This window comes from Oncorhynchus mykiss, chromosome 24 (assembly GCF_013265735.2).
Source record: "Oncorhynchus mykiss isolate Arlee chromosome 24, USDA_OmykA_1.1, whole genome shotgun sequence".
In the NCBI taxonomy this organism is placed as follows: domain Eukaryota; kingdom Metazoa; phylum Chordata; class Actinopteri; order Salmoniformes; family Salmonidae; genus Oncorhynchus; species Oncorhynchus mykiss.
Window position 1 is genome coordinate 39022314 of NC_048588.1, and position 27363 is coordinate 39049676.

At 45.0% G+C, this 27363-nt stretch overlaps 1 protein-coding gene across 1 annotated transcript in view; it reads left to right on the top strand.

Annotated features, from left to right (window-relative positions):
* Window positions 1-27363, top strand: part of spred3 (sprouty related EVH1 domain containing 3) — a 28877-nt gene extending 1514 nt beyond the window's left edge. The window contains exons 2-5 of the mRNA XM_036962033.1: window positions 7404-7569; window positions 7909-8139; window positions 17165-17329; window positions 26302-27363. Coding sequence (XP_036817928.1) covers window positions 7404-7569; window positions 7909-8139; window positions 17165-17329; window positions 26302-27330 — 1591 coding nt within the window. The 3' untranslated portion in view covers window positions 27331-27363. The remainder of the gene's footprint in view (window positions 1-7403; window positions 7570-7908; window positions 8140-17164; window positions 17330-26301) is intronic.

Genomic DNA, 27363 nt, shown 5'->3' on the forward strand with positions numbered 1-27363 from the left:
AATATAATATTCAGTCCCAACTGTTCTGTGTTCATTGGTGCAGTCATCACATCCTAGGCGAGATTAGATTTACCTTGTTCACGTGACCGTCCATTATAAAAACCTGTCTGCTTCCGTCCTTCCTAACACTGATATCTACGGTGGGGCTCATAGTCCTGTAGTGTGGTTCTGCTGTGTTTCTTTAGGAGTAGACCTACTGAGGTTAGGAAATATAGACAAACATCATGACTACAAATAAATACATTTAAAATGGAGGAGTGCTTTAAAAAAATAAAAAAAAATCTTCACGTTTTGAAACATGAGAAGGATGTTGATAAAACAGTTAGGTTTCCGGGAGTGACACAGCGGTCTGAGACACTGCATCTCAGCGCTTTCACTACAGACCCCCTGGTTTGAATCCAGGCTGTATCACAACCGGCCGTGATTGGGAGTCCCATAGGGCGGCGCACAATTGGCCCAGTGTTGTCTGGGTTTGGCTGGAGTAGGCCGTCATTGTAAATAAGAATTTGTTCTGAACTGACTTGCCTAGTTAAATAAAGGTTAAATATATATATTTTTAAGTGACGCTTGACATCATAGGCAGTGTCAACAGACCATAGCATGATTATGATGTAATTTGTAACATGATTGTATGTTCTCTGCCTGTCTTTCTGTCTCTTCCTCGCTCTCTCTCTCTCTGCCTGTCGCTCACTCTCTCACTGTCTCTCTGCCTGTCGCTCACTCTCTCTCTCTCTCTCTCTCTCTCTCTCTCTCTCTCTGCCTGTCGCTCACTCTCTCTCTCTCTCTCTCTCTGTCTGTCTGCCTGTCGCTCACTCTCTCTGCCTGTCGCTCTCTCTCTCTCTGCCTGTCGCTCTCTCTCTCTGCCTGTCGCTCTCTCTCTCACCGCCTGTCTATAATCTTATAATCTCTCTGTCTGTTGCTCTCTCTCTCTTCCTTATAATCTCTCTACCTGTCTATAATATCTCTGTCTGTCTTTCTCTCTCTCTCTGCCTGTCTATAATCTTTCTCTGTCACTCTCTCTACCTTAAAATCTCTGTCTGTCTATAAACTTTATGCCCGTCGCTTTCTCTCTCTGTCTATAATCTCTCTCTGTCTATAATATCTCTCTCTGTTTATAATCTCTCTCTCTCTGTCTATAATCTCTCTCTCTGTCTATAATCTCTCTGTCTATAATCTGTCTCTCGCTCTGCCTGTCTGTTGCTCTCTCTCTCTCTCTGTCGCTCTCTCTCTGTCGCTCTCTCTCTGTCGCTCTCCATCTTTCTGTCGCTCTCCAGCTCTCTGTCTCTAATCTCTCTGTCTATAATCTCTGTCTCCCGCGCTCTCTCTCTCTGTCGCTCTCCATCTCTCTGTCTGTCTATATACAGTACCTTGCGAAAGTATTCGGCCCCCTTGAACTTTGCGACCTTTTGCCACATTTCAGGCTTCAAACATAAAGATATAAAACTGTATTTTTTTGTGAAGAATCAACAACAAGTGGGACACAATCATGAAGTGGAAAAACATTTATTGGATATTTCAAACTTTTTTAACAAATCAAAAACTGAAAAATTGGGCGTGCAAAATTATTCAGCCCCCTTAAGTTAATACTTTGTAGCGCCATCTTTTGCTGCGATTACAGCTGTAAGTCGCTTGGGGTATGTCTCTATCAGTTTTGCACATCGAGAGACTGACATTTTTTTCCCATTCCTCCTTGCAAAACAGCTCGAGCTCAGAGAGGTTGGATGGAGAGCATTTGTGAACAGCAGTTTTCAGTTCTTTCCACAGATTCTCGATTGGATTCAGGTCTGGACTTTGACTTGGCCATTCTAACACCTGGATATGTTTATTTTTCAACCATTCCATTGTAGATTTTGCTTTATGTTTTGGATCATTGTCTTGGTGGAAGACAAATCTCCGTCCAAGTCTCAGGTCTTTTGCAGACTCCATCAGGTTTTCTTCCAGAATGGTCCTGTATTTGGCTCCATCCATCTTCCCATCAATTTTAACCATCTTCCCTGTCCCTGCTGAAGAAAAGCAGTCACAAACCATGATGCTACCACCACCATGTTTGACAGTGGGGATGGTGTGTTCAGCTGTGTTGCTTTTACGCCAAACATAACGTTTTGCATTGTTGCCAAAAAGTTCCATTTTGGTTTCATCTGACCAGAGCACCTTCTTCCACATGTTTGGTGTGTCTCCCAGGTGGCTTGTGGCAAACTTTAAACAACACTTTTTATGGATATCTTTAAGAAATGGCTTTCTTCTTGCCACTCTTCCATAAAGGCCAGATTTGTGCAATATACGACTATTGTTGTCCTATGGACAGAGTCTCCCACCTCAGCTGTAGATCTCTGCAGTTCATCCAGAGTGATCATGGGCATCTTGGCTGCATCTCTGATCAGTCTTCTCCTTGTATGAGCTGAAAGTTTAGAGGGACGGCCAGGTCTTGGTAGATTTGCAGTGGTCTGATACTCCTTCCATTTCAATTTTATTGCTTCCACAGTGCTCCTTGGGATGTTTAAAGCTTGGGAAATCTTTTTGTATCCAAATCCGGCTTTAAACTTCTTCACAACAGTATCTCGGACCTGCCTGGTGTGTTCCTTGTTCTTCATGATGCTCTCTGCGCTTTTAACGGACCTCTGAGACTATCACAGTGCAGGTGCATTTATACGGAGACTTGATTACACACAGGTGGATTGTATTTACCATCATTAGTCATTTAGGTCAACATTGGATCATTCAGAGATCCTCACTGAACTTCTGGAGAGAGTTTGCTGCACTGAAAGTAAAGGGGCTGAATAATTTTGCACGCCCAATTTTTCAGTTTTTGATTTGTTAAAAAAGTTTGAAATATCCAATAAATGTCGTTCCACTTCATGATTGTGTCCCACTTGTTGTTGATTCTTCACAAAAAAATACAGTTTTATATCTTTAAGTTTGAAGCCTGAAATGTGGCAAAAGGTCACAAAGTTCAAGGGGGCCGAAATCTTTCGCAAGGCACTGTATTTCTATCTTTCTGCCTTACTATCTCTCTCTGTCTATATCTCTCTGCCTTACTCTCTTCCTTACTATCTCTCTCTGTCTATATCTCTCTGCCTTACTCTCTTCCTTACTATCTCTCTGTCTATTTCTCTATATCTTTCTGCCTTACTATCTCTCTGCCTCACTATCTCTCTGCCTTACTCTTCCTTACTATCTCTCTGTCCATTTCTCTATATCTTTCTGCCTTACTATCCCTCTCTGTCTACATCTCTCTGCCTTACTCTCTTCCTTACTATCTCTCTGTCTATTTCTCTATCTTTCTGCCTTACTATCTCTCTGCCTTACTATCTCTCTGCCTTACTCTCTTCCTTACTATCTCTCTGTCTATTTCTCTATATCTTTCTGCCTTACTATCTCTCTGCCTTACTCTCTTCCTTACTATCTCTCTGTCTATTTCTCTATATCTTTCTGCCTTACTATCTCTCTGCCTCACTATCTCTCTGCCTTACTCTCTTCCTTACTATCTCTCTGTCTATTTCTCTATCTTTCTGCCTTACTATCTCTCTGCCTTACTATCTCTCTGCCTTACTCTCTTCCTTACTATCTCTCTATATCTTTCTGCCTTACTATCTCTCTGCCTCACTATCTCTCTGTCTTACTCTCTTCCTTACTATCTCTCTGTCTATTTCTCTATATCTTTCTGCCTTACTATCTCTCCGCCTCACTATCTCTCTGCCTTACTCTCTTCCTTACTATCTCTCTGTCTATATCTTTCTGCCTTACTATCTCTCTGCCTTACCCTCTTCCTTACTATCTCCCTGTCTATTTCTCTATATCTTTCTGCCTTACTATCTCTCTGCCTCACTATCTCTCTGCCTTACTCTTCCTTACTATCTCTCTGTCCATTTCTCTATATCTTTCTGCCTTACTATCTCTCTCTGTCTATATCTCTCTGCCTTACTCTCTTCCTTACTATCTCTCTGTCTATTTCTCTATATCTTTCTGCCTTACTATCTCTCTGCCTCACTCTCTCTGCCTTACTCTCTTCCTTACTATCTCTCTGTCTATTTCTCTATATATTTCTGCCTTACTATCTCTCTGCCTCACTATCTCTCTGCCTTACTCTCTTCCTTACTATCTCTCTGTCTATTTCTCTATATCTTTCTGCCTTACTATCTCTCTGCCTTACTCTCTTCCTTACTATCTCTGTCTATTTCTCTATATCTCTCTGCCTCACTATCTCTCTGCCTTACTCTCTTCCTTACTATCTCTCTGTCTATATCTCTCTGCCTTACTCTCTTCCTTACTATCTCTCTGCCTCACTATCTCTGCCTTACTATCTCTCTGTCTATTTCTCTATATATTTCTGCCTTACTATCTTTCTGCCTCACTATCTCTCTGCCTTACTCTCTTCCTTACTATCTCTCTGTCTATTTCTCTATATCTTTCTGCCTTACTATCTCTCTGCCTCACTATCTCTCTGCCTTACTCTCTTCCTTACTATCTCTCTGTCTATTTCTCTATATCTCTCTGCCTTACTCTCTTCCTTACTATCTCTCTGTCTATTTCTCTATATATTTCTGCCTTACTATCTCTCTGCCTCACTATCTCTCTGCCTTACTCTCTTCCTTACTATCTCTCTATCTTTCTGCCTTACTATCTCTCTGCCTTACTATCTCTCTGCCTTACTCTCTTCCTTACTATCTCTCTGTCTATTTCTCTATATCTTTCTGCCTTACTATCTCTATGCCTCATTATCTCTCTGCATATGAATGCTTATTAATTTGTTAAAATAGGTATGTACTTGTAAGAACTTTCCTACTCGGTTCATTTCATGTTTGACCAGTTGTACCTTTTGTAAAGACAATCACATTGTATTATATAAGGGGTTGGTTGTGTTTCTAATGGTTTCTCTCCTTTCCAACTGTGTGTGTGTGTGTGTGTGTGTGTGTGTGTGTGTGTGTGTGTGTGTGTGTGAATTAATTTGTGCATAAATGTTTGTGTATGGTATTTGTATGTGTGTGTTCAGTACAGTGCGTGTGTATCATTGTGTCGTCTAATCTCCTGTCGTCTCTCCTCAGTGTGTGTATCATTGTGTGGTCTAATCTCCTGTCTAATCTCCTGTCGTCTATCCTCAGTGTGCGTGTGTGTATCATTGTGTCGTCTAATCTCCTGTCGTCTGTCCTCAGTGTGTGTATCATTGTGTGGTCTAATCTCCTGTCGTCTCTCCTCAGTGTGTGTATCATTGTGTGGTCTAATCTCCTGTCTAATCTCCTGTCGTCTCTCCTCAGTGTGTGTATCATTGTGTGGTCTAATCTCCCGTCTAATCTTCTGTCGTCTATCCTCAGTGTGCGTGTGTGTATCATTGTGTCGTCTAATCTCCTGTCTAATCTCCTGTCGTCTGTCCTCAGTGTGTGTATCATTGTGTGGTCTAATCTCCTGTCTAATCTCCTGTCGTCTCTCCTCAGTGTGTGTATCATTGTGTGGTCTAATCTCCTGTCTAATCTCCTGTCGTCTGTCCTCAGTGTGTGTATCATTGTGTGGTCTAATCTCCTGTCTAATCTCCTGTCGTCTCTCCTCAGTGTGCGTGTGTGTATCATTGTGTGGTCTAATCTCCTGTCTAATCTCCTGTCGTCTCTCCTCAGTGTGTGTATCATTGTGTGGTCTAATCTCCCGTCTAATCTCCTGTTGTCTCTCCTCAGTGTGTGTATCATTGTGTGGTCTAATCTCCTGTCTAATCTTCTGTCGTCTCTCCTCAGTGTGTGTATATCATTGTGTGGTCTAATCTCCTGTCTAATCTCCTGTCGTCTCTCCTCAGTGTGCGTGTGTGTATCATTGTGTGGTCTAATCTCCTGTCTAATCTCCTGTCGTCTCTCCTCAGTGTGTGTATCATTGTGTGGTCTAATCTCCCATCTAATCTCCTGTCGTCTCTCCTCAGTGTGTGTATCATTGTGTGGTCTAATCTCCTGTCTAATCTCCTGTCGTCTGTCCTCAGTGTGTGTATCATTGTGTGGTCTAATCTCCTGTCTAATCTCCTGTCGTCTCTCCTCAGTGTGCGTGTGTGTATCATTGTGTGGTCTAATCTCCTGTCTAATCTCCTGTCGTCTGTCCTCAGTGTGCGTATCATTGTGTGGTCTAATCTCCTGTCTAATCTCCTGTCGTCTCTCCTCAGTGTGCGTGTGTGTATCATTGTGTGGTCTAATCTCCTGTCTAATCTCCTGTCTAATCGCCTGTCGTCTCTCCTCAGTGTGCGTGTGTGTATCATTGTGTGGTCTAATCTCCTGTCGTCTCTCCTCAGTGTGCGTGTGTGTATCATTGTGTGGTCTAATCTCCTGTCGTCTCTCCTCAGTGTGCGTGTGTATATCATTGTGTCGTCTAATCTCCTGTCGTCTCTCCTCAGTGTGCGTGTGTGTATCATTGTGTGGTCTAATCTCCTGTCGTCTCTCCTCTGTGCGTGTGTGTATCATTGTGTGGTCTAATCTCCTGTCTAATCTCCTGTCTAATCTCCTGTCGTCTCTCCTCAGTGTGCGTGTGTGTATCATTGTGTGGTCTAATCTCCTGTCTAATCTCCTGTTGTCTCTCCTCAGTGTGTGTATCATTGTGTGGTCTAATCTCCTGTCTAATCTCCTGTCGTCTCTCCTCAGTGTGTGTATCATTGTGTGGTCTAATCTCCTGTCTAATCTCCTGTCGTCTGTCCTCAGTGTGTGTATCATTGTGTGGTCTAATCTCCTGTCGTCTGTCCTCAGTGTGTGTATCATTGTGTGGTCTAATCTCCTGTCTAATCTCCTGTCTAATCTCCTGTCGTCTCTCCTCAGTGTGCGTGTGTGTATCATTGTGTGGTCTAATCTCCTGTCTAATCTCCTGTCGTCTCTCCTCAGTGTGCGTGTGTGTATCATTGTGTGGTCTAATCTCCTGTCTAATCTCCTGTCGTCTCTCCTCAGTGTGTGTATCATTGTGTGGTCTAATCTCCCGTCTAATCTCCTGTTGTCTCTCCTCAGTGTGTGTATCATTGTGTGGTCTAATCTCCTGTCTAATCTCCTGTCGTCTCTCCTCAGTGTGTGTATCATTGTGTGGTCTAATCTCCCGTCTAATCTCCTGTTGTCTCTCCTCAGTGTGTGTATCATTGTGTGGTCTAATCTCCTGTCTAATCTCCTGTCGTCTCTCCTCAGTGTGTGTATCATTGTGTGGTCTAATCTCCTGTCTAATCTCCTGTCGTCTCTCCTCAGTGTGTGTATCATTGTGTCGTCTAATCTCCTGTCTTCTCTCCTCAGTGTGTGTATCATTGTGTGGTCTAATCTCCTGTCTAATCTCCTGTCGTCTCTCCTCAGTGTGTGTATCATTGTGTGGTCTAATCTCCTGTCTAATCTCCTGTCGTCTCTCCCCAGTGTGTGTATCATTGTGTGTTCTAATCTCCTGTCTAATCTCCTGTTGTCTCTCCTCAGTGTGCGTGTTAGAGCCGTGGTGATGACACGTGATGACTCCAGTGGAGGCTGGGTACCCCTGGGGGGCGGTGGCCTCAGTCACGTGGTAATATGTAAGGGGAGGAGCCATGAAGGCAGGGGGCGGAGAGAGTACATTGTACGCGGAGAGCGGCTACGCGACCGAGCAGTGAGTCTGTGTGTCACGCCCGCCACCTGAGGACTATAGTCCATATTGGTTCCTTTGTTTGAGGAAAAACAAATCAAACACAGTGAAAGTATAAAGTATTTGACTAATGTGCTAACCCTAACCCTAACCCCTAAACCCTAATCCTAACCCCTAAACCCTAACCCTAACCCCTAACCCCTAAACCCTAACCCTAACCCTAACCCTGACCCTAACCCTAACCCTAACGATATGGTACAGCGTTTTGTGGGAGCTCTTGTTTTTGGAGGACCGTGGATCGTTGGTGCAGTGATCCCTTCTACATACCTGTGTGTGTATGTGTGTGTGTGTGTGTGTATATAGCCGGTGCTGGAATGTGCTGTGCAGAAGGGGCTGGTCTACAACAAAGTGAACCCTATCTTTCATCACTGGCGCGTGGAGGAACGTAAGTTTGGCCTGACGTTCCAGAGCCCTGCTGACGCCATCTCCTTCGAGCGCGGCCTACAAGCGGTCATCGATAAGCTGGACCGCGGCTCTGAATCTCCTTCCTCCTCCACGCCTGAAGAGGGCGACACTGAGGACGATGGTCAAGCAGTGAGTGGCTTTATCCTTTTATACACACATATCTAGGATCAGATCAGATCTAGGATCAGATCTAGGATTGTTCTGAGGGCAGAACGAATGTGATTGGTTCAATTAATAATCAGTGGGCGGGGACATACAGAGATTGTGTTGTTCACTCTCTGTCGGTCTTGGATCAAGACGTATGATTGTGTCGGTCCTGGATCATGTACTGAGAATAGACTGTACATGGATGTGTAGTCTGTCTCAGACTGTGGTACATGTGCGATGAGCTGTAGCATGCAAATATAATCTATTTTCTAAATATCTAGATTATATTTCTAGGAGTTGTAGTGTGTGTCATGATGAATGATATCATATCATGATGTCATGATGATCTACAGTGCCTTGCGAAAGTATTCGCCCCCCTTGAACTTTGCGACCTTTTGCCACATTTCAGGCTTCAAACATAAAGATATAAAACTATATTTTTTTGTGAAGAATCAACAACAAGTGGGACACAATCATGAAGTGGAACGACATTTATTGGATATTTCAAACTTTTTTAACAAATCAAAAACTGATAAATTGGGCGTGCAAAATTATTCAGCCCCTTTACTTTCAGTGCAGCAAACTCTCTCCAGAAGTTCAGTGAGGATCTCTGAATGATCCAATGTTGACCTAAATGACTAATGATGATAAATACAATCCACCTGTGTGTAATCAAGTCTCCGTATAAATGCACCCGCACTGTGATAGTCTCAGAGGTCCGTTAAAAGCGCAGAGAGCATCATGAAGAACAAGGAACACACCAGGCAGGTCCGAGATACTGTTGTGAAGAAGTTTAAAGCCGGATTTGGATACAAAAAGATTTCCCACGCTTTAAACATCCCAAGGAGCACTGTGCAAGCGATAATATTGAAATGGAAGGAGTATCAGACCACTGCAAATCTACCAAGACCTGGCCGTCCCTCTAAACTTTCAGCTCATACAAGGAGAAGACTGATCAGAGATGCAGCCAAGAGGCCCATGATCACTCTGGATGAACTGCAGAGATCTACAGCTGAGGTGGGAGACTCTGTCCATAGGACAACAATCAGTCGTATATTGCACAAATCTGGCCTTTATGGAAGAGTGGCAAGAAGAAAGCCATTTCTTAAAGATATCCATAAAAAGTGTTGTTTAAAGTTTGCCACAAGCCACCTGGGAGACACACCAAACATGTGGAAGAAGGTGCTCTGGTCAGATGAAACCAAAATTGAACTTTTTGGCAACAATGCAAAACGTTATGTTCGGCGTAAAAGCAACACAGCTGAACACACCATCCCCACTGTCAAACATGGTGGTGGCAGCATCATGGTTTGGGCCTGCTTTTCTTCAGCAGGGACAGGGAAGATGGTTAAAATTGATGGGAAGATGGATGGAGCCAAATACAGGACCATTCTGGAAGAAAACCTGATGGAGTCTGCAAAAGACCTGAGACTGGGACGGAGATTTGTCTTCCAACAAGACAATGATCCAAAACATAAAGCAAAATCTACAATGGAATGGTTCAAAAATAAACATATCCTGGTGTTAGAATGGCCAAGTCAAAGTCCAGACCTGAATCCAATCGAGAATCTGTGGAAAGAACTGAAAACTGCTGTTCACAAATGCTCTCCATCCAACCTCACTGAGCTCGAGCTGTTTTGCAAGGAGGAATGGGAAAAAATTTCAGTCTCTTGATGTGCAAAACTGATAGAGACATACCCCAAGCGACTTACAGCTGTAATCGCAGCAAAAGGTGGCGCTACAAAGTATTAACTTAAGGGGGCTGAATAATTTTGCACGCCCAATTTTTCAGTTTTTGATTTGTTAAAAAAGTTTGAAATATCCAATAAATGTCGTTCCACTTCATGATTGTGTCCCACTTGTTGTTGATTCTTCACAAAAAAATACAGTTTTATATCTTTATGTTTGAAGCCTGAAATGTGGCAAAAGGTTGCAAAGTTCAAGGGGGCCGAATACTTTCGCAAGGCACTGTACATGATCTCTGATGACCTGTAGTGCGTCAGTCTACATGACCTCTGACCTGTAGTTTGATGATGTCAGTCCCATACAGGAAGTGAGTCATCAAAATTCTGAGCGGTAGATCTCCGTTTGCTTTTTCACTGCGGAAGTGATCGACTGGTGGCCATTGATTGGCCGAAATGTTCAAGTCTATTTTTCCAAAGATAGTTCATTTTATTAAAAAGACACACAAGGTGTGACTGAGCTTGTAAAAATTATTTTAATTTGATTTATTTCAATAATACAGTAGAAAAAAAAAAGTCTATATACAGTGAGTGCAAATTAGGTAAGATAATAAATAGGCCATAGTGGCAAAGTAATTACAATATAGCAATTAAACACTGGAATGATAGATGTGCAGAAGATGAATGTGCAAGTAGAGATACTGGGGTGCAAAGGAGCAAGATAAAAAATAAATACAGTATGGGGATGAGGTAGTTGGATGGGCTATTTACAGATGGGCTATGTACAGGTGCAGTGATCTGTGAGCTGCTCTGACAGCTGGTGCTTAAAGCTAGTGAGGGAGATGTGAGTCTCCAGCTTCAGCGATTTTTGCAGTTCGTTCCAGTCATTGGCAGCAGAGAACTGACAGGAAAGACGGCCAAAGGAGGAATTGGCTTTGGAGGTGACCAGTGAAATATACCTGCTGGAGCGCGTGCTACGGGTGGGTGCTGCTATGACGACCAGTGAACTGAGATAAGGCAGAGCTTTACCTAGCAGAGACTTATCGATGACCCGTAGCCAGTGGGTTTGGCGACGAATATGAAGTGAGGACCAGCCAACGAGAGCGTACAGGTTGCAGTGGTGGGTAGTATATGGAGCTTTGGTGACAAAACGGATGGCACTCTGGTAGACTATTGGGGCAGTGTGGTTGAGATTGCATCGTCTGTGGACCTATTTGGGCGGTAAGCAAATTAAAGTGGGTCTAGGGTGTCAGGTAAGGTGGAGGTGATATGATCCTTGACTAGTCTCTCAAAGCACTTCATGATGACAGAAGTGAGTGCTACGGGGCGTTAGGGCTGTTGATCACCTGTGTAATGATCATGCTGTTTAATCATCTTATTGATATGCCACACCTGTCAGGTGGATGGATTATCTTGGCAAAGGAGAAAACGCTCACTAACAGGAATGTAAACACATTTCTGCACAAAATTGAGAGAAATAAGCTTTTTGGTACCAATTGAACATTTCTGAGATATTTTACTTCTGCTCATGAAACATGGGACCAAAACTTTACATGTTGTGTTTATATTTTTGTTCATATATACTCAATACAATTATTTCCAAATGTTTGTATAGTGTCCCATGTTCCTAGATGTTACATTTTTTATCATTTCAAATAACAAACATTTTGGGCGACCAAGTTGCTGTTCCATCGACTTGACGACTTGTAGTGTGTCAGTCTACAGTGTGTCAGTCTACAGTGTGTCAGTCCACAGTGTGTCAGTCTACAGTGTGTCAGTCCACAGTGTCAGTCTACAGTGTCAGTCTACAGTGTCAGTCCACAGTGTGTCAGTCTACAGTGTGTCAGTCTACAGTGTGTCAGTCTACAGTGTCAGTCTACAGTGTGTCAGTCTACAGTCTACAGTGTGTCAGTCCACAGTGTCAGTCCACAGTGTGTCAGTCTACAGTCTACAGTGTGTCAGTCTACAGTGTGTCAGTCTACAGTGTGTCAGTCCACAGTGTCAGTCCACAGTGTGTCAGTCTACAGTGTGTCAGTCTACAGTGTGTCAGTCCACAGTGTGTCAGTCCACAGTGTGTCAGTCTACAGTGTGTCAGTCTACAGTGTGTCAGTCTACAGTTTGTCAGTCCACAGTGTCAGTCCACAGTGTGTCAGTCTACAGTCTACAGTGTTTCAGTCCACAGTGTGTCAGTCCACAGTGTGTCAGTCCACAGTGTGTCAGTCTACTGTCTGTCAGTCTACTGTCTGTCAGTCTACTGTCTGTCAGTCTACTGTCTGTCAGTCTACAGTGTGTCAGTCTACAGTGTGTCAGTCTATAGTCGTGGCCAAAAGTTTTGAGAATGACACAAATATAAATTTCCACAAAGTTTGCTGCTTCAGTGTCTTTAGATATTTTTGTCAGATGTTACTGTGGAATAGTGAAGTATAATTACAAGCATTTCATAAGTGTCAAAGGCTTTTATTGACAATTACATGAAGTTGATGCAAAGAGTCAATATTTGCAGTGTTGACCCTTCTTTTTCAAGACCTCTGCAATCCGCCCTGGCATGGTGTCAATTAACTTCTGGGCCACATCCTGACAGATGGCAGCCCATTCTTGCATAATCAATGCTTGGAGTTTGTCAGAATTTGTGGGGTGTGGTTTGTTCACCCGCCTCTTGAGGATTGACCACAAGTTCTCAATGGGATTAAGGTCTGGGGAGTTTCCTGGCCATGGACCCAAAATATTGATGTTTTGTTCCCCGAGGCAATTTGTTGTCACCTTTGCCTTATGTTAAGGTGCTCCATCATGCTGGAAAAGGCATTGTTCATCACCAAACTGTTCCTGGATGGTTTGGAGAAGTTGCTCTCAGAGGATGTGTTGATACCATTCTTCATTCATGGCTGTGTTCTTAGGCAAAATTTTGAGTGAGCCCACTCCCTTGGCTGAGAAGCAACCCCACACATGAATGGTCTCAGGATGCTTTACTGTTGACATGCCACAGGACTGATGGTAGCGCTCACCTTGTCTTCTCCGGACAAGCTTTTTTCTGGATGCCCCAAACAATCGAAAAGGGGTTTCATCAGAGAAAATGACTTTACCCCAGTCCTCAGCAGTCCAATCCCTGTACCTTTTGCAGAATATCAGTCTGTCCCCGATGTTTTTCCTGGAGAGAAGTGGCTTCTTTGCTTCCCTTCTTGACACCAGGCCATCCTCCAAAAGTCTTCGCCTCACTGTGCGTGCAGATGCACTCACACCTGCCTGCTGCCATTCCTGAGCAAGCTCTGTACTGGTAGTGCCCCGATCCTGCAGCTCAATTAACTTTAGGAGACGGTCCTGGCGCTTGCTGGACTTTCTTGGGCGCCCTGAAGCCTTCTTCACAACAATTGAACCACTCTCCTCTCCTTGCCTGTGAAGCCCTTTTTGTGCAAAGCAAAGATGACGGCACGTGTTTCCTTGCAGGTAACCATGGTTGACAGAGGAAGAACAATGATTCCAAGTACCACCTTCCTTTTGAAACTTCCAGTCTGTTATTCGAACTCAATCAGCATGACAGAGTGATCTCCATCCTTGTCCTCTTCAACACTCACACCTGTGTTAACGAGAAAATCACTGACATGATGATGTCAGCTGGTCCTTTTGTGGCAGGGCTGAAATGCAGTGGAAATGTTTTTTGGGGATTCAGTTCATTTGCATTGCAAAGAGGGACTTTGCAATTAATTGCAATTCATCTGATCACTCTTCATAACATTCTGGAGTACATGCAAATTGCCATCATACAAACTGAGGCAGCAGACTTTGTGAAAATGTATATTTGTGTCATTCTCAAAACTTTTGGCCACGACTGTACAGTCTGTCAGTCTGTAGTCTGTCTCTCTGCTTAGGGATACAGGTTAGTAATGAGACTATATACAGGGGGTACAGGTTAGTAATGAGACCGTATACAGGGGTACAGGTTAGTAATGAGGTTATATACAGGGGGTACAGGTTAGTAATGAGACTCTATACAGGGGTACAAGTTAGTAATGAGACTATATACAGGGGACAGGTTAGTAATGAGACTATATACAGGGGGTATAGGTTAGTAATGACACTATATACAGGGGGTATAGGTTAGTAATGAGACTATATACAGGGGGTACAGGTTAGTAATGAGACTATATACAGGGGGTACAGGTTAGTAATGAGACTATATACAGGGGTACAGGTTAGTAATGAGACTATATACGGGGGTACAGGTTAGTAATGAGACTATATACAGGGGTACAGGTTAGTAATGAGACTATATACAGGGGGTACAGGTTAGTAATGAGACTATATACAGGGGGTACAGGTTAGTAATGAGACCATATACAGGGGTACAGGTTAGTAATGAGACTATATACAGGGGTACAGGTTAGTAATGAGACTATATACAGGGGGTACAGAGTCAATGTCTGGGGGTACCGGTTGGTAATGAGACTATATACAGGGGGTACAGAGTCAATGTCTGGGGGTACCGGTTGGAAATGAGACTATATGCAGGGGGTACAGAGTCAATGTCTGGGGGTACCGGTTGGTAATGAGACTATATACAGGGGGTACAGAGTCAATGTCTGGGGGTACCGGTTCGTAATAAGACTATATACAGGGGGTACAGGTTAGTAATGAGACTATATACGGGGGGGTACAGGTTAGTAATGAGACTATATACAGGGGGTACAGGTTAGTAATGAGACTATATACAGGGGATACAGGTTAGTAATGAGACTATACAGTGCCTTGCAAAAGTATTCGGCCCCCTTGAACTTTGCGACCTTTTGCCACATTTCAGGCTTCAAACATAAAGATATAAAACTGTATTTTTTTGTGAAGAATCAACAACAAGTGGGACACAATCATGAAGTGGAACAACATTTATTGGATATTTCAAACTTTTTTAACAAATCAAAAACTGAAAAATTGGGCGTGCAAAATTATTCAGCCCCCTTAAGTTAATACTTTGTAGCGCCACCTTTTGCTGCGATTACAGCTGTAAGTCGCTTGGGGTATGTCTCTATCAGTTTTGCACATCGAGAGACTGACATTTTTTTCCCATTCCTCCTTGCAAAACAGCTCGAGCTCAGTGAGGTTGGATGGAGAGCATTTGTGAACAGCAGTTTTCAGTTCTTTCCACAGATTCTCGATTGGATTCAGGTCTGGACTTTGACTTGGCCATTCTAACACCTGGATATGTTTATTTTTGAACCATTTCATTGTAGATTTTGCTTTATGTTTTGATCATTGTCTTGTTGGAAGACAAATCTCCGTCCCAGTCTCAGGTCTTTTGCAGACTCCATCAGGTTTTCTTCCAGAATGGTCCTGTATTTGGCTCCATCCATCTTCCCACCCATCTTCCCTGTCCCTGCTGAAGAAAAGCAGGCCCAAACCATGATGCTGCCACCACCATGTTTGACAGTGGGGATGGTGTGTTCAGCTGTGTTGCTTTTACGCCAAACATAACGTTTTGCATTGTTGCCAAAAAGTTCAATTTTGGTTTCATCTGACCAGTGCACCTTCTTCCACATGTTTGGTGTGTCTCCCAGGTGGCTGGTGGCACACTTTAAACAACACTTTTTATGGATATCTTTAAGAAATGGCTTTCTTCTTGCCACTCTTCTATAAAGGCCAGATTTGTGCAATATACGACTGATTGTTGTCTTATGGACAGAGTCTCCCACCTCAGCTGTAGATCTCTGCAGTTCATCCAGAGTGATCATGGGCCTCTTGGCTGCATCTCTGATCAGTCTTCTCCTTGTATGAGCTGAAAGTTTAGAGGGAAGGCCAGGTCTTGGTAGATTTGCAGTGGTCTGATACTCCTTCCATTTCAATATTATCGCTTGCACAGTGCTCCTTGGGATGTTTAAAGCTTGGGAAATCTTTTTGTATCCAAATCCGGCTTTAAACTTCTTCACAACAGTATCTCGGACCTGCCTGGTGTGTTCCTTGTTCTTCATGATGCTCTCTGCGCTTTTAACGGACCTCTGAGACTATCACAGTGCAGGTGCATTTGTACGGAGACTTGATTACACACAGGTGGATTGTATTTATCATCATTAGTCATTTAGGTCAACATTGGATCATTCAGAGATCCTCACTGAACTTCTGGAGAGAGTTTGCTGCACTGAAAGTAAAGGGGCTGAATAATTTTGCACGCCCAATTTTTCAGTTTTTGATTTGTTAAAAAAGTTTGAAATATCCAATAAATGTTGTTCCACTTCATGATTGTGTCCCACTTGTTGTTGATTCTTCACAAAAAAATACAGTTTTATATCTTTATGTTTGAAGCCTGAAATGTGGCAAAAGGTCGCAAAGTTCAAGGGGGCCGAAATCTTTCGCAAGGCACTGTATACAGGGGGTACAGGTTAGTAATGAGAGTATATACAGGGGGTACAGGTTAGTAATGAGACTATATACAGGGGTACAGGTTAGTAATGAGACTATATACAGGCGGTACAGAGTCAATGTCTGGGGGTACCGGTTGGTAATGAGACTATATACAGGGGGTACAGAGTCAATGTCTGGGGGTACCGGTTGGTAATGAGACTATATACAGGGGGTACAGAGTCAATGTCTGGGGGTACCGGTTGGTAATGAGACTATATACAGGGGGTACAGAGTCAATGTCTGGAGGTACCGGTTAGTCCAGGTAATTTGTACATGTAGGGATAAAGTGACTATACAGAGATAAAAAACAAAAACAGCGAGTAGCAGCAAATGGGTAGCCATTTGATTAGCTGTTCAGCAGTCTTATGGCTTGGGGGTAGAAGCTGTTAAGAAGCCTTTTGGACCTAGACTTGGCGCTCCGGTACCGATTCCCATGCGGGGGCAGAGAGAACAGTCTATGACTAGGGTGGCTGGAATTTTCGTACATTTTTAGGGCCTCCTTCTGACACCGCCTGGTATAGAGGTCCTGGATGGCAGGAAGCTTGGCCTCAGTGATGTACTGGACCGTACACACTACCCTCTGTAGTGCCTCGCAGTCGGAGCCAGAGCAGTTGAAATACCAGGCAGTGATGCAACCAGTGCTCTAGTCTTTACCTGGGTAGTAGTAGTACTACCATGCTCTCGATGGTGCAGCTGTGGAGGATCTGAGGAACCATGCTAAATCTTTTCAGTCTCCTGAGGAGGAAAACGTGTTGTCGTGCCCTCTTCACAACTGTCTTGGTGTGTTTGGACCATGATAGTTTCTTGGGCACCAATGAACTTGTAGCTCTCAACTTGCACCCACTGATGATTTCTGACCTGTAGTGTGTCGGTCTGCAGTCTGATTACCTGTTGTGTGTGTCAGTCCACATGACCTCTGACCTGTAGTTTGATGATGTCAGTCCCATACAGGAAGTGAGTCATCTTCCAACAGCCGGAAGGAGATGCTTCCCAAGCCCGTCACCATAGTAACCAGCGAGTCCTCCTCCACCTGCTTCGTACGTTCCACCTCCGAGGAGTTTAGCTTCGGAGCGTCCCACACGCTCACCACCACCACACCTGCCCAGGTAAGGGCTAGAACACAGCTCACTACTACTACTACTACTACTACTGCCCAGGTAAGGGCTAGAACACAGCTCACTACTACTACTACTACTACTGCCCAGGTAAAGACTAGAACACACCTCACCACTACTACTACTACTACTACTACTACTACTACTACCCAGGTAAAGCCTAGAACACACCTCACCACTACCACTACTACTACTACTACTACCCAGGTAAAGACTAGAACACACCTCACCACTACTACTACTACTACTACCCAGGTAAAGCCTAGAACACACCTCACCACTACTACTACTACTACTACTACTACTACTACTACTACTACTACTACTACCCAGGTAAAGCCTAGAACACACCTCACCACTACTACTACTACTACTACTACTACCCAGGTAAAGACTAGAACACACCTCACCACTACTACTACTACTACTACTACTACTACTACCCAGGTAAAGCCTAGAACACACCTCACCACCACTACTACCACTACTACTACTACTACCCAGGTAAAGCCTAGAACACACCTCACCACTCCTACTACTACTACCCAGGTAAAGCCTAGAACACACCTCACCACCGCTACTACCACTACTACTACCCAGGTAAAGACTAGAACACACCTCACCACTACTACTACTACTACTGTGTACTACCAGGTAAAGCCTAGAACACACCTCACCAACGCTACTACCACTACTACTACCCAGGTAAAGACTAGAACACACCTTACTACTACTACTACTACTACTACTACTACTACTACTACCCAGGTAAAGACTAGAACACACCTCACCACTACTACTACTACTTTTACCCAGGTAAAGACTAGAACACACCTCACCACCACTATTACCACTACTACTACCCAGGTCAAAAATCAAATCAAATCAAATGTATTTATATAGCCCTTCGTACATCAGCTGATATCTCAAAGTGCTGTACAGAAACCCAGCCTAAAACCCCAAACAGCAAGCAATGCAGGTGTTGAAGCACGGTGGCTAGGAAAAACTCCCTAGAAAGGCCAAAACCTAGGAAGAAACCTAGAGAGGAACCAGGCTATGTGGGGTGGCCAGTCCTCTTCTGGCTGTGCCGGGTGGAGATTATAACAGAACATTGTCAAGATGTTCAAATGTTCATAAATGACAAGCATGGTCGAATAATATTAAGGCAGAACAGTTGAAACTGGAGCAGCAGCACAACCAGGTGGACTGGGGACAGCAAGGAGTCATCATGTCAGGTAGTCCTGGGGCATGGTCCTAGGGCTCAGGTCCTCCGAGAGAGAGAAAGAGAGAAGGAGAGAATTAGAGAACGCACACCTAGATTCACACAGGACACCGAATAGGACAGGAGAAGTACTCCAGATAAAACAAACTGACCCTAGCCCCCCGACACATAAACTACTACTGCAGCATAAATACTGGAGGCTGAGACAGGAGGGGTCAGGAGACACTGTGGCCCACTCCGAGGACACCCCCGGACAGGGCCAAACAGGAAGGATATAACCCCACCCACTTTGCCAAAGCACAGCCCCCACACCACACCACACTTTACTCAGGTAAAGCCTAGAACACACCTCACCACTACTACTACTACTACTACTACTACTACTACTGCCCAGGTAAAGACTAGAACACACCTCACTACTACTACTACTACTACTACTACTACTACTACTCAGGTACAGACTAGAACACACCTCACTACTACTACTACTACTACTACTACTACTACTACCCAGGTAAAGACTAGAACACACCTCACTACTACTACTACTACAACCCAGGTAAAGCCTAGAACACACCTCACCACCACTACTACTACTACTACCCAGGTAAAGACTAGAACACACCTCACCACTACTACTACTACTACTACTACTACTACCCAGGTAAAGACTAGAACACACCTCACCACTACTACTACTACTACCACCCAGGTAAAGACTAGAACACACCTCACCACCACTACTACTACTACTACTACTACTACTACTACTACTACTACTACTACTACTACTACTACTACCCAGGTAAAGCCTAGAACACACCTCACCACTACTACTACTACTACTACCCAGGTAAAGCCTAGAACACACCTCACCACCACTACTACTACTACTACTACTACTACCCAGGTAAAGACTAGAACACACTTCACCACCACCACTACTACTACCCAGGTAAAGACTAGAACACACCTCACCACTACTACTACTACTACTACTACCCAGGTAAAGCCTAGAACACACCTCACCACTACTACTACTACTACCCAGGTAAAGACTAGAACACACCTCACCACTACTACTACTACTACCCAGGTAAAGACTAGAACACACCTCACCACTACTACTACTACCCAGGTAAAGACTAGAACACACCTCACCACTACTACTACTACTACCCAGGTAAAGACTAGAACACACCTCACCACTACTACTACTACTACTACCCAGGTAAAGACTAGAACACACCTCACCACTACTACTACTACTACTACTACTTTTACCCAGGTAAAGACTAGAACACACCTCACCACCACTATTACCACTACTACTACCCAGGTCAAAAATCAAATCAAATCAAATGTATTTATATAGCCCTTCGTACATCAGCTGATATCTCAAAGTGCTGTACAGAAACCCAGCCTAAAACCCCAAACAGCAATCAATGCAGGTGTAGAAGCATGGTGGCTAGGAAAAACTCCCTAGAAAGGCCAAAACCTAGGAAGAAACCTAGAGAGGAACCAGGCTATGTGGGGTGGCCAGTCCTCTTCTGGCTGTGCCGGGTGGAGATTATAACAGAACATGGCCAAGATGTTCAAATGTTCATAAATGACCAGCATGGTCGAATAATATTAAGGCAGAACAGTTGAAACTGGAGCAGCAGCACAACCAGGTGGACTGGGGACAGCAAGGAGTCATCATGTCAGGTAGTCCTGGGGCATGGTCCTAGGGCTCAGGTCCTCCGAGAGAGAGAAAGAGAGAAGGAGAGAATTAGAGAACGCACACCTAGATTCACACAGGACACCGAATAGGACAGGAGAAGTACTCCAGATATAACAAACTGACCCTAGCCCCCGACACATAAACTACTACTGCAGCATAAATACTGGAGGCTGAGACAGGAGGGGTCAGGAGACACTGTGGCCCACTCCGAGGACACCCCCGGACAGGGCCAAACAGGAAGGATATAACCCCACCCACTTTGCCAAAGCACAGCCCCCACACCACACCACACTTTACCCAGGTAAAGCCTAGAACACACCTCACCACTACTACTACTGCCCAGGTAAAGACTAGAACACACCTCACTACTAATACTACTACCCAGGTAAAGACTAGAACACACCTCACTACTACTACTACTACTACCCTGGTAAAGACTAGAACACACCTCACCACCACTACTACTACTACTACTACTACTACTACTACTACTACTACTACTACTACTGCCCAGGTCAAGACTAGAACACACTTCACCACCACCACTACTACTACTACTACTACGGCCCAGGTAAAGACTAGAACACACCTCACTACTACTACTACTACTACTACTACTACTACTACTACCCAGGTAAAGACTAGAACACACCTCACAACTACTACTACTACTACCCAGGTAAAGACTAGAACACACTTCACCACCACCACTACTACTACTGCCCAGGTAAAGACTAGAACACACCTCACCACTACTACTACTACTACTACTACCCAGGTAAAGCCTAGAACACACCTCACCACCACTATTACCACTACTTTTACCCAGGTAAAGACTAGAAGACACCTCACCACTACAACTACTACTACTACTACCCAGGTAAAGCCTAGAAAACACCTCACCACTACTACTACCACTACTTTTACCCAGGTAAAGACTAGAACACACCTCACCACTACAACTACTACTACTACTACTACCCAGGTAAAGCCTAGAACACACCTCACCACTACTACTACCACTACTTTTACCCAGGTAAAGCCTAGAACACACCTCACCACCGCTACTACCACTACTACTACCCAGGTAAAGACTAGAACACACCTCATCACTACTACTACTACTACTACTACTACTACTACTACTACTACTACTACCTAGGTAAAGCCTAGAACACACCTCACTACTACTACTACTACTACTACCCAGGTAAAGACTAGAACACGCCTCACCACTACTACTACTACTACTACTACCCAGGTAAAGCCTAGAACACACCTCACCACTTCTACTACTACTACCCAGGTAAAGCCTAGAACACACCTCACCACTACTACTACTACTACCCAGGTAAAGACTAGAACACACCTCACCACTACTACTACTACTACTACCCAGGTAAAGACTAGAACACACCTCACCACTACAACTACTACTACTACCCAGGTAAAGCCTAGAACACACCTCACCACCGCTACTACCACTACTACTACACAGGTAAAGACTAGAATACACCTCACCACTACTACTACTACTACTACTACCCAGGTAAAGACTAGAACACACCTCACCACTACTACTACTACTACTACCCAGGTAAAGACTAGAACACATCTCACCACCACTACTACCACTACTACTACCCAGGTAAAGCCTAGAACACACCTCACCACTACTACTACCACTACTACTACCCAGGTAAAGCATAGAACACACCTCACCACCACTACTACCACTACTACTACCCAGGTAAAGCCTAGAACACACCTCACCACTACTACTACTACTACTACTACTACTACTACTACTACCACCAGGTAAAGCCTAGAACACACCTCACCACCACTACTACCACTACTACTACCCAGGTAAAGACTAGAACACACCTCACCACTACTACTACTGCCCAGGTAAAGACTAGAACACACCTCACCACCACTACTACTACTACTACTACTACTACTACTACTACTACTACTATACTACTACTACTACTACTACTACTACAACCCAGGTAAAGACTACAACACACCTCACCACTACTACTACTACTACTACTACTACTACTGCCCAGGTAAAGACTAGAACACACCTCACCACCACTACTACTACTACTACTACTACTACTACTGCCCAGGTAAAGACTAGAACACACTTCACCACCACCACTACTACTACTACTACCCAGGTAAAGACTAGAACACACCTCACTATTACTACTACTACTACCCAGGTAAAGACTAGAACACACCTCACCACTACTACTACTACTACTACCCAGGTAAAGACTAGAACACACCTCACCACCACTACTACTACTACTACTACTACCCAGGTAAAGACTAGAACACACCTCACCACTACTACTACTACTACTACTACTACTACTACTGCCCAGGTAAAGACTAGAACACACCTCACTATTACTACTACTACTACCCAGGTAAAGACTAGAACACACCTCACCACTACTACTACCCAGGTAAAGACTAGAACACACCTCACCACCACTACTACTACCCAGGTAAAGCCTAGAACACACCTCACCACCACTACTACTACTACTACTACCCAGGTAAAGCCTAGAACACACCTCACCACCGCTACTACCACTACTACTACCCAGGTAAAGACTAGAATACACCTCACCACTACTACTACTACTACTACTACTACTACTACTACTACTACTACCCAGGTAAAGACTAGAACACACTTCACCACCACCACTACTACTACTACTACCCAGGTAAAGACTAAAAACACACTTCACCACTACTACTACTACTACTACTACTACCACTACTACTACTACTACTACAACCCAGGTAAAGACTAGAACACACCTCACCACTACTACTACTACTACTACTACTACTGCCCAGGTAAAGACTAGAACACACCTCACCACCACTACTACTACTACTACTACTACTACTGCCCAGGTAAAGACTAGAACACACTTCACCACCACCACTACTACTACTAATACCCAGGTAAAGACTAGAACACACCTCACTATTACTACTACTACTACCCAGGTAAAGACTAGAACACACCTCACCACTACTACTACTACTACTACCCAGGTAAAGACTAGAACACACCTCACCACTACTACTACTACTACTACCCAGGTAAAGACTAGAACACACCTCACCACTACTACTACTACTACTACCCAGGTAAAGACTAGAACACACCTCACCACCACTACTACCACTACTACTACCCAGGTAAAGCCTAGAACACACCTCACCACTACTACTACTACTACTACCACCAGGTAAAGCCTAGAACACACCTCACCACCACTACTACCACTACTACTACCCAGGTAAAGACTAGAACACACCTCACCACTACTACTACTGCCCAGGTAAAGACTAGAACACACCTCACCACCACTACTACTACTACTACTACTACTACTACTACCCAGGTAAAGACTGGAACACATCTCACCACCACTACTACTACTACTACTACTACTACTACTACTACTACTACTACTACCCAGGTAAAGACTAGAACACACCTCACCACCACTACTACTACTACTACCCAGGTAAAGCCTAGAACACACCTCACCACCACTACTACTACTACTACTACCCAGGTAAAGCCTAGAACACACCTCACCACCGCTACTACCACTACTACTACCCAGGTAAAGACTAGAATACACCTCACCACTACTACTACTACTACTACTACTACTACTACTACTACTACTACTACTACTACTACCCAGGTAAAGACTAGAACACACTTCACCACCACCACTACTACTACTACTACCCAGGTAAAGACTAAAACACACTTCACCACTACTACTACTACTACTACTACTACTACTACTACTACTACAACCCAGGTAAAGACTAGAACACACCTCACCACTACTACTACTACTACTACTACTACTGCCCAGGTAAAGACTAGAACACACCTCATCACCACTACTACTACTACTACTACTACTACTACTACTACAACCCAGGTAAAGACTAGAACACACCTCACCACTACTACTACTACTACTACTGCCCAGGTAAAGACTAGAACACACCTCACCACTACTACTACTACTACTACTACTACTGCCCAGGTAAAGACTAGAACACACTTCACCACCACCACTACTACTACTACTACTACCCAGGTAAAGACTAGAACACACCTCACTATTACTACTACTACTACCCAGGTAAAGACTAGAACACACCTCACCACTACTACTACTACTACTACCCAGGTAAAGACTAGAACACACCTCACCACTACTACTACTACCCAGGTAAAGACTAGAACACACCTCACCACCACTACTACCACTACTACTACCCAGGTAAAGCCTAGAACACACCTCACCACTACTACTACCACTACTACTACCCAGGTAAAGCCTAGAACACACCTCACCACCACTACTACCACTACTACTACCCAGGTAAAGCCTAGAACACACCTCACCACTACTACTACTACTACTACCACCAGGTAAAGCCTAGAACACACCTCACCACCACTACTACCACTACTACTACCCAGGTAAAGACTAGAACACACCTCACCACTACTACTACTGCCCAGGTAAAGACTAGAACACACCTCACCACCACTACTACTACTACTACTACTACTACTACTACTACTACTACTACTACCCAGGTAAAGACTGGAACACATCTCACCACCACTACTACTACTACTACTACTACTACTACTACTACTACTACTACTACTACTACTACTACTACCCAGGTAAAGACTGGAACACACCTCACCACTACTACTACTACTACTACTACTACCCAGGTAAAGACTGGAACACATCTCACCACCACTACTACTACTACTACTACTACTACTACTACTACTACTACTACTACTACTACTACTACTACTACCCAGGTAAAGACTGGAACACACCTCACCACTACTACTACTACTACTACTACTACTACCCAGGTAAAGACTGGAACACACCTCACCACCACCACTACTACTACTACTACTGCCCAGGAAAGACTAGACACACCTCACCACCACTACTACTACCACTACTACTACTACTACTGCCCAGGTAAAGACTGGAACACACCTCACCACCACCACTACTACTACTACTACTACTACTACTACTACCCAGGTAAAGACTGGGACACACCTCACCACTACTACTACTACTACTACTACTACTACTACTGCCCAGGAAAGACTAGACACACCTCACCACCACTACTACTACTACTACTACTACTACTGCCCAGGTAAAGACTGGAACACACCTCACCACCACCACTACTACTACTACTACTACTACTACTACTACTACTACTGCCCAGGAAAGACTAGACACACCTCACCACCACTACTACTACCACTACTACTACTACTACTACTACTGCCCAGGAAAGACTAGACACACCTCACCACCACCACTACTACTACTACTACTGCCCAGGAAAGACTAGACACACCTCACCACCACCACTACTACTACTACTACTGCCCAGGAAAGACTAGACACACCTCACCACCACCACTACTACTACTACTACTGCCCAGGAAAGACTAGACACACCTCACCACCACCACTACTACTACTACTACTGCCCAGGAAAGACTAGACACACCTCACCACCACCACTACTACTACTACTACTACTACTACTACTACTACTACTACTACTACTACTACTACTACTGCCCAGGAAAGACTAGACACACCTCACCACCACCACTACTACTACTACTACTACCCAGGTAAAGACTAGAACACACGTGACCACTACTACTACTACCCAGGTAAAGACTAGAACACACCTCACCACTACTACTACTACTACTACTACTACCCAGGTAAAGACTAGAACACACCTCACCACTACTACTACTACCCAGGTAAAGACTAGAACACACCTCACCGTGTTGAGCATTACTGGTGCTGTAATGGATCCAGATTGCTGTAATTGTTCAGTCTCCTATTCTGATAATCTTCCTCTCTTCAGATCCACACCAGGCCTACGCAGCACCAACTCTCCCAAGTCCCCGCTGTGTTGAACCCTCCGTCTCCCCCTCCACCTCCCCCTGCTCCCCCCACTCCTCCAAAGGGCCCCCCAGCCTCCTCACCCCTCTCCCCCACCATCTCTCTACTCGAGGAGGGAGACCTGCGCAGCCTGGACCCCTGTAAGGACCTATGGGGTTCCCGGGGGTACGAGGACTACCGGCGTGCCGGGGCTCAGAGGACCATGGTGGGAGGTCTCACTGGGGGGGTGGTGGTGGGCAGTGGAGGCAGCATACAGGACAAGTCCACAGAGCTGTGTGTGGTGCGCTTTGAGAAGGAGGTGGCAGGGGTGGGCACGGCGGGCTGCGAGGTGACGGTCACTCTGGACAGTAAAGGTTCCCAGCGCCTCTCCTCCTCCTCCTCACCCACCTGCATGGCCTCCATGCCCAATGCTGTATCTGGAGGCTCGTCGGGCGCCGGCTCGCCCCAAGAGACCGGGAAGGGAAGTCCCTCCCCCTGCTGCATCCACACCTCTCTGGCCACTCCCCGCTCACGGACTCGCAAGCGAGGAGGAGGTGGAGGAGGGGCGGCAGCGGGAGGTGGGGATGGTAATGACGGTGACCCGGCCATCTCCCCAGACGAGGACAGTCCGTGTCCGGCGGGGTCGTCGTGTTCGTCGCGCTGCGTCTACTGCCGCTCCGTGTTCAGCCAATCAGAGAATGGGCGGGGCCGCTGCCGGGACGCACCTGACCCCGCCCTACACTGCCTGCACCAGTGGACCTGTGTGTGGTGCGCAGAGAGCCTGCTGTATCACTGTATGTCGGACTCAGAGGGCGAGTTCTGGGAGCCGTGTTCCTGCGAGGACTCTTTAGGGGAGGGCCGTCCCCACCCGCTGTGCTGTGCCCGCTGGCTGGCCCTCCTGGCTCTGTCCCTGTTTGTGCCCTGCATGTGCTGCTACCTGCCCCTGCGAGCTTGCCTGCGCTGTGGAGAGAGGTGCGGCTGCTGTGGGGGCAAGCACAAGGCCGTTCGGTGAGGCCAGGCTGGAGGAGGCTAGACCCAGGGGGGG